This window comes from Carlito syrichta, unplaced genomic scaffold, assembly GCF_000164805.1.
Source record: "Carlito syrichta isolate Samal-C Ts95f unplaced genomic scaffold, Tarsius_syrichta-2.0.1 Scaffold314713, whole genome shotgun sequence".
Taxonomy (NCBI): domain Eukaryota; kingdom Metazoa; phylum Chordata; class Mammalia; order Primates; family Tarsiidae; genus Carlito; species Carlito syrichta.
The window spans coordinates 852,132-867,608 of NW_007258809.1; the positions used below are offsets into that span (position 1 = coordinate 852,132).

The 15,477-nt window shown below is 46.6% G+C and overlaps 1 protein-coding gene across 4 annotated transcripts in view; it reads right to left on the minus strand.

The window, feature by feature from the left end:
* ATXN7L1 (ataxin 7 like 1) overlaps window positions 1-15,477 on the minus strand; it is a 270,235-nt gene that overhangs the window by 167,327 nt on the left and 87,431 nt on the right. For all 4 annotated transcript variants that reach the window (XM_008071767.2, XM_021719449.1, XM_021719447.1 and 1 more), the window contains exon 3: window positions 14,926-15,030. In XM_008071767.2, the coding sequence (XP_008069958.1) occupies window positions 14,926-15,030 (105 nt within the window). The remainder of the gene's footprint in view (window positions 1-14,925; window positions 15,031-15,477) is intronic.

Genomic DNA, 15,477 nt, shown 5'->3' on the forward strand with positions numbered 1-15,477 from the left:
CCTGGCCCCGCGAAAAAGCAGAGGAAAGAACTTTTGCAAACCGTGAACTACGGCATTTCTCGGTTCCAGAATGCCACTCTCTGTGAGATGCCACATTGGGTTAATGGCATCTTTGTTCATGGTGGGGGGTGGGGAGGTGGAGGGGCTGGGAACAATACCTGCCATAGTAACTAGACAAAGGATGGGAAGAAACAGTTGGCTTTAGAACCAACAGGGCTTGGAAGCATCCTTAGAGAGAGGTAGCATCCAGGGGCAAGCTTGCACACGGACTTCTCCAAAGTATGTACCACTTTGGAGGCAGTCCTTGGTGACTCCAGACAAAGCTGAGAATCAGCTCCCTAAAATACCCAAGTGTCCTACCAAGAGGAAAACTGCGGTGGAGGAGTATTGGAGCTTAGACAGGAGCTGGGTCCCCTGCATTCCGAAAACTACTCAATGCATAAAGCATAGTACACATGGCTTGGGGGATAGTGGACTTTCTCCAGGACCAGTTTCTCTTCCAGGGTTGGAAAAAGATCTTTGTTTCTCTCCTCAGACACCTGATGAAGGGGTAGACGTGTGTGGGAGCCATATTATTAGGAAAAACGTGCAGGATTGTTGTTGTTGCTGCCCAGTGCTATGGCTGGATTCAGATAAGGGCGATGTGACTCCATTGTGAAATAGAGGCATTATTGTTTTTGACTGAGACATCTTGGTGCCCAGACAACCTGGTGCTCTGATGTGCTAATAGCTGTTACAAGACCCCGGGAGGGGAGTCTGATACGGTTTGCCAAAGGTATGTGTGTCCACCTGAACTTTTCTTTTTTTTTTTCCTCACTCTGTTGTCCAGGCTAGAGTGGCACGATCATGACTCCCTGCAGCCTCGACCTCCTGGGCTCGAACAATTCTCTAGCCTTGACCTCCCAGGGGGCTGGGATTACACGCATGAGCCGCTACACTCGGCCCACTGGAACTCTTGTTCTCAGAGTACTGGTTTACCATTCCAGAGAAGGAGCACTGTTTGGGAGGCAGATGCTGCTCTACTCATCGCTCAGGACAGGGAGAATTCCAAAATGACCTTTTGAGTCAGTGCTGGCAACATTCTTTGCTCAGAGTTAAATAAAGCGATGAGTGTTATCCAAATTCTCTTTGGTGGACACAGCTCCAAAGAATGGAACGCGGCAGCTTGCACAGCGAGGACACGCCAGTGATGAGTCAGAAGCCAGGGTCACATTACAGCAACAGCCCTCCAGAAATCCGCTGCAGTCGGGGATCAAAGCCACGGCCCCCCTACCCCCCCGCTCCCTGAGGAAGGATGTTTCCCTGCATCAGCCTTTCCAACTGTGTCTGAACAGAGACGGCCATTCTCTTTCAAGCAGCCATGTCTTCCAAATGAGTGTACTTGCTTACATGCGGAATTTGGCCTCTTCACAACTGGCAGGCCTATCTTCCTTCCCTGCTGACTACCTCTCTCCTTTCCTTCAAGATTCATTATTTATTTATTTATTTTTTAAATTAAAAAAAATTTTTTTTTGAGTTGGAGTCTCACTCTGTTGCCCAGACTGGAGTGCAGTGGCCGCTCCTGGCCACTGCAGCCTCGACCTGCTGGGCTCCAGAGATCCTTCCGCCTCAGCCTTCCAGGTAGCTGGAACTACAGGCACGTGCTATCACGCCCGGCTAATTTTTTGATTTACTGTAGAGATGAGTTCTCGCCAAGTTGCCCAGGTGGGTTTCGAACCCGCGGGCTCAGGCAATTCACTCACCTCGGCCTCCCAAAGCACGGGATTACAGGCTGAGCCATCGAGCCTGGCCAAGATTCATTTTTTTTTGTTGAGCTGGAGTCTCACTCTGTCACTCAGACTGGAGTGCAGTGGCCGCTCCCGGCCACCGCAGCCTCGACCTGCTGGGCTCCGGCGATCCTTCCGCCTCAGCCTTCCAAGTAGCCGGAATTACAGGCATGCACTACCATGCCCGGCTGATTTTTTGATTTATTGTAGAGATGAGGTCTTGTTGCCCAGGTGGGTCTCGAACCCGCAGGTTCAGGCAATCCACTCACCTTGGCCTCCCAAAGCGCAGGATTACAGGCTGAGCCACCGAGCCTGGCCAAGATTCATTTTTAAAAAAAGTATATCATGCACCAACTTTTTAGATCTGGTACACACTGTGTTAACTCACAGAATCTAATAGTGTGCGTGACAGGGCTCTTGGCTCCTTGAGATTCGTAGTCTGGGGTGTATGTGTGTGTGTGAGGGGGGTTGGATGGATAAGTTCATAAGTACTTGTAACAACCCTCATAGATGCTAATACTGGTGAAGAAGCAGGTGCCAGGGGCACTTGAATTTGGGATTGGAGGAGTCCTTCCTTCTGCCTGTTTATCCACCTGTTTATCCAAACACTTCTGGGTATCTACCAGAAGTCAGGAACTGCTCCCTCCTGGGACTCAGGGATGGCTGAGACACAGCCCTAGCCCTGAGAAGTTCACTGTTTAGTGCTCACAGTCCATTCTGCTGCACAGAAATGGGTACCATAGGACACTGGGAGGCAGAGGGCAGATAGGCCTGCTGACAATTGGGTTGAGTGACAGCTGAGTTCAGAACAAATGCCAAACCCCCCCCCAAAAAAAAACCAGGGCACTGCCATCGAAAAGGAGGTCTGTGGGTGATGTATAAATGAAGTCACTTGCCTTAGAAAAAGTCCCAAGACACAACTACAATTGTCCATTGCCAAATGGCTGTTGTCAAGGTCAACAACGACCCTGAGGTGGCAAATTTAGCAGCCTTTTCTCTCTCCTCCTCTTATTCAACCTCTTGGCACTTGACACAGTCCATGAAACGCTTCCTTTTCTTGGTTTCCATGTCATCATCCTCTGCTTCTTCTCCTGCCAAATCACTGGCCAGTCTCCTTATACCTAATTCTAAATAAATGTTGACTCCACCCTTTTACAATCTCATCCAATCCAATCTGTCAGGAAACTCTGTCAGCTACATTTCCAAATGTTTCTCAAGTTTAGTCTTTTCTCTCCATCTCCAAGGCTACCACCACGCTCTGTTATCACAAGCTATGCATTAGTCCTACTGGGTCTCCTAGACTCTACTGCAGCCAGAACAGGCTTCAGAAAACACGAACCAGATTATGTATTTTCCCCACTCAACACCCTCCAGGGTCTTTCCACCACACCCAGAATACAACCCAACCTCTGGACTCTGGACCAGGGCCACGGGACTCTGGATAACAAGACCCTGCAGTTCTGGTCCCTGCACACTGCTCTGAAGCCCTCACACAGGCCTCTCTTGGTTTTCCTCTTGCTGTGCTCTCTGAGTGGACACTCTTGCACTAGCTCTTCATACAGTTTGCTTGACTTACAAGGGAGGGGGACCCAAAAAAGTCCGGAATTATTTTTTGGGGGTGAGCTCCTTGTAGTACAGGCTTCCCGTACTAGCTAAGTGTTCTAGAAACCCATTGGTATCAGTGCACCAGCTAGCATTGTTGTGAGAGGCAGCGTTTGGTGAATTTTCTTTTGGAGATTCTTTCAACGTGTTTGCCCGTTTCATGATGGGTGATTTATGACTGCAACTGCCCACATGCGCTGAGTGTCCGGCAGTTTTTGAACCAAATGGCATGACCCCCATGCCCCCACGCTCCCTATTTACCTGATCTCACTCCAACTGACTTTTTGTTTCCTTGGATGAAAAAGTCCTCAAAGGGGATGTGGAAGAGGTGAAACAAAAATGGCAAAAGCACTATAAAAGACATCAAAATGGATGAGTTCAGAGCAGTGGAAAAAGCATCTTGATAGGTGTATTGCATCAAATGGAGAGTAGTCTGAAGGTGACTGAAATTTAAACTTCAGAGAATACACAAGTTTTTATAAATAAATTCCAGGTTTTTTGTTTTTTGGGTCCCCCTCTCGTATTTGTTTCTGTTATTTAACCTACAGAAACGTAAGCCTCAAGAAAGCCTGGCCCTTACCCTGTATCTGAACCATTAGTACAGTGCCTGGCAGATAGTAGGTGTTAAATAAATATTTTTCAAATCAATAAACAAATAAAAGCCATATGACTCTGAAGAATGTAATCCAAGAGATTCAGCATTCAAGAAATAGGTTTTAAGCCAGGCTCGGTGGCTCAGTCTGTAATCCTGTACCTTTGGGAGGCCGAGGTGAGTGGATTGCCTGAGCCTGCGGGTTCAAGACCCACCTGGGCAGCGAGACCTCATCTCTACAATAAATCAAAAAATCAGCCGGGCATGGTAGTGCATGCTTGTAATTCCGACTACTTGGAAGGCTGAGGCAGAAGGATCGCCGAAGCCCAACAGGTCGAGGCTGCGGTGGCCAGGAGTGGCCACTGCACTCCAGTCTGGGTGACAGAGTGAGACTCCAACTCAAAAAAAAAAAAAAAAGAAATAGGTTTTGATGAGATTATAAGTAGAAAGTGTTTTTTCAAGTAAAACTTTAATAATCCTAAGGTTATGAAGACCTTATTAATCTATTTCTAAATTTGAGCTGAACCATTATATCGGCTCTGCACCTATTTGCAACATTTCTACTCAATCACTGAAACATGCAAAAAGGGAATTTCATTGACTCTGGAGGAAATGATCTACTGTTTCATGGATTTGCTCATTTGTTGGATATAAACAAGAAACTACAGGCAGAACTTATGGAAAAACATACATGGTACCCACTCCACCGCTTCTACAAGCTTTCTTCTTTTTACTTTCAGATATTTATTTAAAGGTCTATTTCAAATGCTGTGGGTAAGGTGCTAAACACATTCACCATTATCGATGTACTCCTCCCATCTCCTTCCCTCAAAACTGTGTCAAGTTCTTTGCTTTTGCCAATAAGCAGACAAGATCAACGATGTAGATTAAAACAGGGAGAAAGAGAAATGAAACTCAGCTGCCCCCAAGCACCTGTTATTTACTTTTTAGCATCCTACAGGGGATGAACGTGGTCTTTCTTCATCAAAATTTAGTTATGTTAGTTTAGTTTATTGCAGGGAATTTGAAATGTAAAACAATTCAATCAACAGAGTGGTTAAGGCACTCCAGAGTCAGACACTAGAATCCTGGTTCTGCCACTTATATCAGCCCAATCTTGAACAAATTTCGTAAATTCTCCAAGTCTCTCTTTCCTTGAGTGTGAGCTAAGCACAATACAATGACAGCACCTTAGGATGATGACAGGATTAAATAACACATTAAAATGCTTAGCACATAGTAAGTGCTCAGTAACATATATTAACTTTTTTGCTGTGTACTTTTTTTGAGTCAGGGTCTCACTCCGTCACCCAGGCTGGTTCATGGCTCATGGCAGTCTTAACCTCCCAGGCTCAGGTGGTCCTTTCACCTCAGCATCTCAAGTAGCTGGGACTACAGGTGCACACCATCATGCCCGGCTAATTTCTTTATTTTTTGTAGAGACGAGATCTCGCTATGTTGCCCAGGCTGGTCTTGAACTCCTAGGCTCAATCAATCTGCCTGCCTTGGTGTCCTAAAGTGCTGGGATTACAGGCCTGAGCCACCGCACCCGGCCCCTTTTTTGCTATTGTTATTTTTATCTCCCATAAAAAGTGAAAAGTGGGACCAAATCAAATGTCTATCATCTGGACCCAGCATTAACTCTAATTTGAGCAGTAGCAAGTGCAAAATACAAAACTTCGAAGTGGAGCAAAACAGATCTGCTTAGTCGTAGATTCTCTCAGTTGTAATGCCGATAACCATTTGTTAATCAGACAGCCTGTCACTTCTTTCCTCCGGGATTTCCTTGGGATCTATCATAAGAATTCCCTTAGGATCCATAGTGTGCTGCACTTTCCTAGGGATGATGGAAGGAGGAAATAAGAAACAACAGAAGATATTGCTCTGATCATAAGGAGCCCCAAAGATAGATCAATACCAGGAGTTAGTTCTGGATCTGAGATATGCTGATCAAATTAAAGTAAAAAAAAAAAAATCCTACTAACAAAATAAAGTTTGTGCAGATTCACATACTCTTGCTAAGTCTTATTAACTACTGCTGTCAGACAAGGAATATGTTCGATGAGAACAATTTCCTTTAATTATTTTATACTTCTCTGGTGTAAAAAAGTCTAGTCCCATAAAAGACAATTAACAATAACAACAACAACAAGAATTTCATGTCAGCAAACAAATCTAACTTAATCGACAAAAATCCCAGGCCCTGTGCTATGGCAATCAACACCTTTAGAAGAAAAGTCCTGGCAGGATAATTAGCTGGTGATGATACCCCTGACACCCTGGGAAGCCCAGGGGGCACTGACATCGGGAGGGACTAACTGTCTCTAGAGTTCAGAAGCACAAATGGTTGTCTCCTCCTCAACCAGAGGTCACCTGGAGAGAGACAAAATAAAAAGAACAATGACAGGAAACCTTGGAACCTCATTAATTAGGCTCCTGTGGGTAGTACCGCTGCTCTCAGTAGCCAACCAGTATCGGCATCTGGATACACAGAAGGATGGGGTGCTGGCCAGGACACGCCATGCCTCGCTCCAGGGGTGAGCCTCCGTCACTCATTTATTTTCCTGCTCAGCCTCTCTGCTTTAGCTCACAGTTCATTAAATTCTACAGCGTCACCATCAACATGCAAAACAGCTACTTGAAGGGCATTCAAAAAGATAATCAGAAAAGGGAATAAAAACCCCTCGTTCAGAAAGAAGGGGAAAAAAATTGAATCCTCTGTTGTCTATTGAATGACATCCAGGTTATTTGGTTCTAAACCATTTTTTTTAAAGTAGCAGTGACATCCAAGGATTATCTCTGTCTGCTGGGTGGGGTGTGGAGCTCTGTGGCTCTCTGTTTAGGGGACTCATGCCAGTGCAGCTGACAGATTCTGTAATATCTGGGTACACAAATGTGTGTGAGTGGTTTTTTTTGTTTTTGTTTGTTTTTAGATTTGAGGTGCCTTATGGACTACTGTAAGACAGCTTGTTTTATGCTTTGCGTCTGTCTGTCCGTGATGGAGAAAGGATCCTGATGACCAGCTCTGTGCAAGTTGCAAGTCAACTTTCTACACGTGGCTGTGATTCCACAGAAGTTATTTCTGGGTACAAACACACATTTTACTTTGATAAAAAGTTTAAACACAGAAAAGCACAAAGTATGTATGACAAATGGGGAATGTTATATTTTTACGCCAGTGGTTCCCACCTGGGGGCAACTGTGCCCCCTAGGGGACATTGGCAGAGCCCAGAGTCATTTTTGGTTGTCAAGATTAGGGGCTGGGCCCGTGCAGCTATTGGTATCTAGGTGGTAGAGGCCAGGGAAGCTGCTCAGCCTCCTACAATAAGACACAGGATGATGGGCTCCACAGCAAAGCATTATCCATCCCCAAATGTCGGTAGTGGCCTTGCTGAGAAACCCTGCCGCCCGGCAGTTAGTTAGGCAAATAGATTAGTAGGTAAGGGAAGAAAAAAAATCATACTCTTTTCTTTTTTTTAAAAATTTTTATCCATGGGATTATGGGCTGAGCCACCGAACCCAGCTAGTACTCCTTCCATTTAGACAAATCATGCCACTTCATACATGTTTAGCCCAATGTCAGAACAACAACTTGGCTCTGTGTACTATTTTTTCTTTAATTACAATATCCCAAATTGAATAAAAACACACAAATTACCAAAAAGTAATAGAAAATACTTTTTTCCATCATAAGCATCTTGTACCGCCTTATGTCATTTTACATATGAGCCTGTGCTCACGTACAGAGAGCAGTCCCATGCCCAGCCCTCCCTGGCCCCCATTTACCACCCGTACCTTTGCCCTTCCCGGATTCTTTTTGGAAGAAATGCCAACAGGACACTTGCTAGACCAAAGTTAGGGCCCACCACAATACTGACATGAGGAAGAGTCACAGTCACCAGTGAAAACTCTTTGGACAAGATTTCATTATAAATCTCTGGCGCTTGTCACTCAGTTAATGATTGAATAACTTTTTATTTTAAAGCAAACTTTGTTCCATCACTACTGTCCATATGCAAGTTCCTTGAATCATTACAACTTTATGCAATGGACTATTATCAGAGACAGGGTCTTGCTCTGCTGCCCAGGCTGGAATATTTTGGTGAGATCATAGTTCACTGCAGCCTTAAACTCCTGGGCTCAAGCAATCATCTCATCTCAGCCTCCCGAGTAACTAGGACTACAGGTGCAGCACCACACATGGCTAATTTAATTTTTTTTTTTTTTTGTAGAGAATGGGTCTTGCGATGATGCTCAGGCTGGTCTCAAACTTTGGCCTCAAGTGATCCTCCCACCTTGGCCTCCCAAAGTACTGGAATTACAGGGGTGAGCCACTGTACCTGGCAAATCCCTATTTTTAAGAATAAGGAAACAAAAGCACAGAGAGGCAAAGTAACCTGCCCAAGGTCACACAGCAAACAAAGGGTAGAGCTGGAATTTTTTTCTTTTTTTTTTTGAGTTGGAGTCTTACTCTGTCGCCCAGACTGGAGTGCAGTGGCACGCTCCCGGCCACTGCAGCCTCGACCTGCTGGGCTCCGGCGATCCTTCTGCCTCAGCCTTCCAAGTAGCTGGAACTATAGGCGTGCGCTACCATGCCCGGCTAATTTTTGATTTATTGTAGAGATGAGGTTTCACCAAGTTGCCCAGGCGGATCTCGAACCCGTGGGCTCAGGCAATCCACTCACCTCAGCCTCCCAAAGCACTGGGATTACAGGCTGAGCCACCGAGCCGACTTGGAATTTTAATCTAAGCAAACAGATCCTAGAGAGGTTATCCTCAACCATAGGCTCTCACATCATGTCAGTGTATCAAGCCCCAACTTGAGATGGACAGCTTCGAGGGACAGAGATGCCTGTGGAGTGCAATCAGGACCTCAAGGGGAGGCCTTTTGTTTCTGTTTCCCCCTTTGTACTATTCCTTATTGACTCACGAAGGGACTTTAGAAACAAAAGAACTCTTCAAAATTCTCGTTCTCCTGGATAGAGGTTTAAAAAGCATCTAAAAAGTCCTTGGTGCAGATGCAGGAAACAGACCCTAGGGGGCCCACCCCGGTGGGGTGGCATGGAACATGGCTCCCGGAACCCCCTCTATCTCCGTGCCAAGAGGGCCTCCCCAGCAGGGGCCATGCCTGTAGAAACATCTGGGCCACCAGCTTGGGGCACCATGTCAGGAGCAGAAGGACAGCAGCCAGCCCTGGGAGGGGGGCTTCACGTTAGCCCTGCATGGTGTCGTGGCAGAAGCTGGATGGACCCTGGCAGAGAACCCAAGGAATCCTGGAGCTTCATGGCATCAGAAGAGCTGACGCTAGGGCTTAACGGAAAGGTAATATTTGTAAAGCTGAGTCCTCAAAACTCCTAGCAGATGTAATCATATTCAGGCCAAGATGTTGGACGTGAGAGATGAATCAGTGCGAGGGTGGAGGCTGACCCCAGAGTGCACGTCCTCTGAGATGGGGCATGGACGGAGACAGGAAGCACTTGACAGAATTGGTTTTCCCATTTTTTCCACAAGAAATATACAATTTAATAAAAAATAGCCACAATTTATTGACAATCCTTTCTTTATTTCCTTACTATGTGCCAGAAAACTATACCGACATTTCCTCTGTTATTCATGGGAACTCTGCAAGGCAGAAGTTGCCATCTTTACTTACACACGAGGAAAATGAAGCTTGGAAGGTCATTAGCCCAAGGTCACACAGCTAGGAAATGTTAAATCAGGATTCTAACCTGGGTCTGTTGGACTCTGAAATTCTTGATTTTCCCACTATGATGTTCTATTTTTCACATTGCTACTATGATATTGTGATATAATAAGAAATATGTATTTGGGGGCTGGGTGTGGTGGCTCACACCTGTAATCCCAGCACTTTGGAAGGTGGAGGCGAGAGGATTGCCTGAGTCCAGGAATTCGAGAGCTGCCTGAGCAATTTGGTGAGACTTCGTCTCTACAATAAAAAAAAAAAGAAAAAAAAAATTTAGCCAGGTATGGTGGTGTCTCCCCATAGTTCCAGCTACTTGGAAGGCTGAAGCAGAAGGATCATCTGAATCCAGCAGGTTGGGGCTGTGGTGGCCGTGAGTGTACTACTGCACTCCAGGCTGGGTGACAGAGTGAGACTCCAACACCATATATATATATTGGTTTTAGTTCCCTGTTTCCTGACACTAGTGCTTCTAAGATGCTTGGAATTGCCGGGGTTGGTGGCTCAGCCTGTAATCCTAGTGTTTTGGGAGGCCGAGGTGAGTGGATTGCCTGAGCCTGTGGGTTCGAGACAATTTGGTGAGCCCTCATCTCTACAACAAATCAAAAAATCAGCCGGGCGTGGTAGCGCGCGCCTGTAGTTCCTACTACTTGGAAGGCTGAGGCAGAAGGATTGCTGGAGCCCAGCAGCTCAAGGCTGCGGTGGCCAGGAGCATGCCACTGTACTCCAGTCTGGGTGACAGAGTGAGACTCCAACTCAAAAAAAAAAAAAAGACCCTTGGAATCTCCAGAGTGAATCTTTATATGCTAGTGAGGTGACTGGTCACTAGGGTTCCTAGGCAGCTTCAGGATGGGGGTTGGTCATCAGAAAGTTAATCACCAATGGCCAATGATTTAATCAACCATGCCTATGCAACAGAACCTCCAAAAACTCTGGAGGACAGAGTTTGGAGAGATTCCATGAAGCTCTATGGCGACAGTAGCTCCTATGCTCGAGGCCCTTCCAGACCTTATCCTGTATATCTCCAGCTGTTCATCTGTATTCTTTCTAATAAACTGGTAAACACGCCAAGTGTCTCTCTGAGTTCTGTGAGCCATTATGGCAAATTATTGAACTTGAGGAGAAGGCTATGGAAACTCCTGATTTGTAGCCAAGTCAGACAGAAGCGTGGGTCACCTGAAGACCCAGTATTCATGACTGGCATCTCAAGTGGGGGCAGTTCTGTGGGACTGAGGCTTGAACCTATGGGGTCCGTGCCAACTTGGAGTAGTACAAACTCTGGGTAGAGTCAGAAATGAATTAAATTGTAGGTCACCCAGGTGGTGTCCACAGAGAATTTCTTTGGTCTAGGAAGCCCACACATTTGGTGAAGTGTTGAACAAGAAATAGTTTTCCTTTAACCACAAATTTCTGAAGGTCCCACAACTGACTGCCTAAGAACACACACACACACACACACACACACACACACACACACACACACACACACATGCTTCAATTTAACTTAAATGATTAGTACACCAAGATTTTGAACACTGCCACGCACCCATGATGAGCTCGTCCTCTGAATGCTAGGAATGCAGGATTGAAAAGTATATCCTTGGTCCTAGAGGATTCTAGAAGCCAAGTCAGTCCACAGGTAACCGCATGGCAGAACGTGGGAAGTGGCACAGGAGAACAGAGTTCTGTGAGTATTCAGAGGGAGAAATCCCTTTCAGCTGGAGACAATGGAGAACGATGCCATGGAGGGAAGAAAGGAGGAACTGATCTCTGAGTCTCACATTGGTGATATTGTCCCAGGAACCCCCTGAGACAGGCAGAATACCCCTTTTACAGAGGAAGAAACTGAAGCAAAGAGAGATGAAGGTGACCTGCTCAAGGTCACACAATTAGTGGGGGAGCCATGTGAATTGCTTTGATAGACCCCAAAGCCCATGTTCTCTCCACTATATCCACAAACTTCAGATAATGCTCCATGGAGCCCTGGTGGGTGGGGCAAAGTTGGGGAAGGCCGGGTGGGTGGGGCTTGAGCTTCTGCCTCAAATTCAACCCCCAAGTTCTGTTTTCCACATACACAGTTTGGGGTTCTATGCGAGATTCCGTTTGAAAAAAACTGCAGCTCCCCACGCCATGGCTGAGCCCCCAAGGTACAGCATGCTCCCTGCCAAGCACATGGTTGAGCCTTGCAGTCTGAGAAGGGCAGGAAGGGCCACGCAACCCACGTGGAGGGCAAAGGAAGGACCAGGCTAAGCGGGACTTCGCTCATTCTGAAGTGAGGCTGCCTGCATTCGAAAGCAGGCTCTATATCTGCCTAGCTTCGGGACCTCGGGCAAAGCGCTGACTTCCTAAGCCTTAGCTTCTTCAACTTCAAAATGGGTAGAATGTTAGCAACTACTGTGTAGGGCTGTTGAGAGGATGACATGCCCAAAGACACAGAAAACACGTGGCACAGTGGTGGGCTCTCAGCACGCTGGCCTTCTTATTAACTTGCTGAAAATAGGCTAGCTCTACAAGGTAAAACAGCAAAAACAAACAAAACAAAAACAAAGGAATATTGTTGTGGTCTGAATGTGTGTGTCCCCCCAAATCCATATATCGAAATTCGTACTCCCAAGGTGACGGTATTAGGAGGCGATTAGGTCCTGAGGCTGGAGCCCTCATGCATGGGGTCAGTGCCCTTCTAAAAGGGACCCCAGAGAGCTCTCTTGCCCTCTTTCCAACACTCGAGGAGAAGCTGGCCATCTGCAGCCCGGAAGAGGGACCTTCCCAGAACCAACCATGCTGGAACTCTTCTCTGGGACTTCCAGCCCCCAGAACTGTGAGAAATAAATTTCTATTGTTTATAAGCCACCCAGTCTATGATATTCTGTTGCAACAGTCCAAACTGACTAAGACAATCATGAAGCTAGAGGAGGAATTCTTAGGGAAACTACAATGAACTTCCCCCAAGGAGTTGCACTGGTTCTGGGCTCTGCCTTGGGTTCTCTCCCGGTCTTGATAAATACGATCTTTGTATTATTGGGACACACACCTGAAAGATGTGAGGGAGTCTTAATTGCCGAGCTGTGGTTGCGTCCCCATTGCTGCTTAACAGCTGGTTCAGCAAGAAACTTAACGGAGACTGGGCATCCAGAGACAAAGTCAATAGCCTCAAACCTCCAAGCTAATTTACTGCCACTGCTCAGAGCAGGTGGCCACAAAGTCATAGGCTGTCCCCTAAGCTGACACTCAGCTCTTCCTCCGAAAGCCCAAGGGTAGAGGGAGGCATACGTATCAGTCACAGCAAGCCCTAGAGGTTCCTGCTAGCTAGATGGGTATTGCCCATGGGCAGAATTCTGCAGGGGACAGTGGGGTCCCAGGTCTCAGGTCCCTGTCAGGATACTTCCATCAAAGATTGCCAGTGAATTAAGTTCCCAGGGAAAGTTTTGATGGGGTGCAATAGAAAGCAAACCCCGCGAGGGCAGGGGTTTTTGCTTGTTTTGTTTACTGCGGTATCCCAGTGCTTAGAACAGTAGCACCTCCCTGTGAATGGATGATGTGGTGCCTGCGCTCTCATGAGACACACAGAAGCAACAGGGCACAGAGCTTCTGCGGCTGCTCCCTGAGCGGCTGTCTGGGTGGGACCTCCTTGTCATGGCTCTGCTTCAGATTCCCCACCTGTCACCTCAGCTGGTGGCAACACCACTGGGCTCTGACAGTTCTTTGGAGAGGTTTGACCTTTTCCCTCTTCCAGGCAGAAGAGAGGGCTGTTTGCTACAGAGCACTGAGCAAGAACGTTGACTCGTGCCAAGCACACAACTTGCTTCTTTCGTGCTCACTCGGCCAGAAATGAAAACGTTAGAGCTAGACGTGCCTCCAGAAGTCACTTCCTCATGGTAGAGACAAGGACACCAAAGGCCTGAGACATCAAGCAAGTAGCCTGAGGCCACAGAGCTGTTTGCAGGGAGGGCAGAAGACCTGGCCTCTGACCAGAACTCTCTGAATAGCACCTACTTGGGTTCTTTCTTTGCCTTGTGCTGGTTAGAAAGTGTTGGACTAACTCACAAAATGCCCCATAAGCCCCATAAGCCTGAATCCTCCTTTTACACGTTAAACACAAAATACACCTACAGTGTACACACAGATTTTATATATATATACACGTAGGTATCATATACATATCTATACATATTCACAGATAACATTAGTGTGTATATAAACTATTCTACAGTCCCCAACACATTTGTTGAAGAGTTTAGATAAGCTCAACTCCCTCTATTTTATTCCAGAGTAATGATGACTGAGGAGTGGGGGAGAGGGAAAATGCGTGTAATTTGCAAACGCACATTCAATATTATGATCGCTTTGCTTTTTTTAGCCACAATGTTAGATACACTTTGAAACTTGACCAGTACTCAGAGGGCATTCTGATTTTATGTTCATCAAAAGGGGATATGGTTTAAATAAAATGATCGAGAGATACTGTTCTGGAATACAGCATATTACAGCTTTGGAAATCATTCAGTCCAACTCCCTGTTAAAGATAAGGAAACTTCCACCCAGAGAGGTTAAGTGACTTCTTGTCTAAGGTCAAAGAGCTGTTTGTTCACCCCTGAGGGGAGTGGCCATGCGGACTTTATCTGTTATGTCCACAGCAGCGGCAGGGTTTGTTGCTGACCACCTGAAGGACTGTCTTATATCAAGAATGTTAAGACACAGAGAGAAGGCAGTCCCCACCCACATCTGGATTTTTTTTTTAAATAAGGGAGATTCTTGGGGGAAAAAAAGGAAGAAAGATGTAGAACCTAAGCTTTTATCAATACACGATTTCTTCGGGGCAGCATCCCAATGACCTGAACACTGGGCTGCCCTTGGCTCCAGCCCCTCTTTGTAAAAATCCAGGGAGACTCCCTCCTAGTCCTATTTCGGGGAGGAGAAAACATCAGGCTGCAGGATGGACTCCTCAAGTCACTGCTGTCCCCTCCCCTTGATAACCTGCAGAGACCACTGCAGGCTGGGTGGATGGTTTCAGTCTAGTACCATCTACTGAGACAAGTTGCAGGCTTTCTCTCATTTTTTTGAACAGGACGGAGCATTTCAGCAGAAGGACTACAGCTCCTAAAGCAGTTACCCTGCGAGCAGAGACAGCAGCCCCAGGAAGAATTTACCCGCAGCCCTGGGCTAAGACAGACACAGGGCCAGACTCTGTAGGGGAGCTCACTGGAGGCGACTGTCCCCAGAGCGGCAGCTGCCAATGCGCCCGCCGGGTGCAGGAGTCCACTTACCGCAGTGCGACTGGAAAACCTGTGGCTTGATGACCTGATTACAGGCACTGCACACTACGAGATAGAAGTCGTCATGTGCTGGATAATGGCCAAATAAGTGCATATCTGTGGGGGAAATGAAAACAGTGTTTTTTGAAAAAGCAATTAAGTCTCAGAAGGTGTAACGTTTCCTCTTGGAATTTCTTCAAGGACAGTTTTTCAAACAAGACACGCAGAAAGGCAATAATCTTTTCTAAGGGAACTCGGTGTGTCATAATGCAACTCCCCACCTCTCAGAGAAGCAACTGCCTCAGAGAATCCTTCCTCGTTTCATCTTCGAAAAGGGACTATGACTGCTATCGATTTAGCCAGTGATGTTGAGGGACTGCCCTGAGTCACATGCCACAGGAACTACCCCGTCCCAAGAGAGTGTCCATGTGTTAGCGGGGACCCACTGAGGCTCTATTTAATTCAGGATTGGGGGGGACCCTCCCAAACCCATACCCACTCCTTGTTTTTTTGGTGTTTGTTTGTTTGTTTTGAGACAGGGTCTTGCTCTGTTGCCCAGGCTGG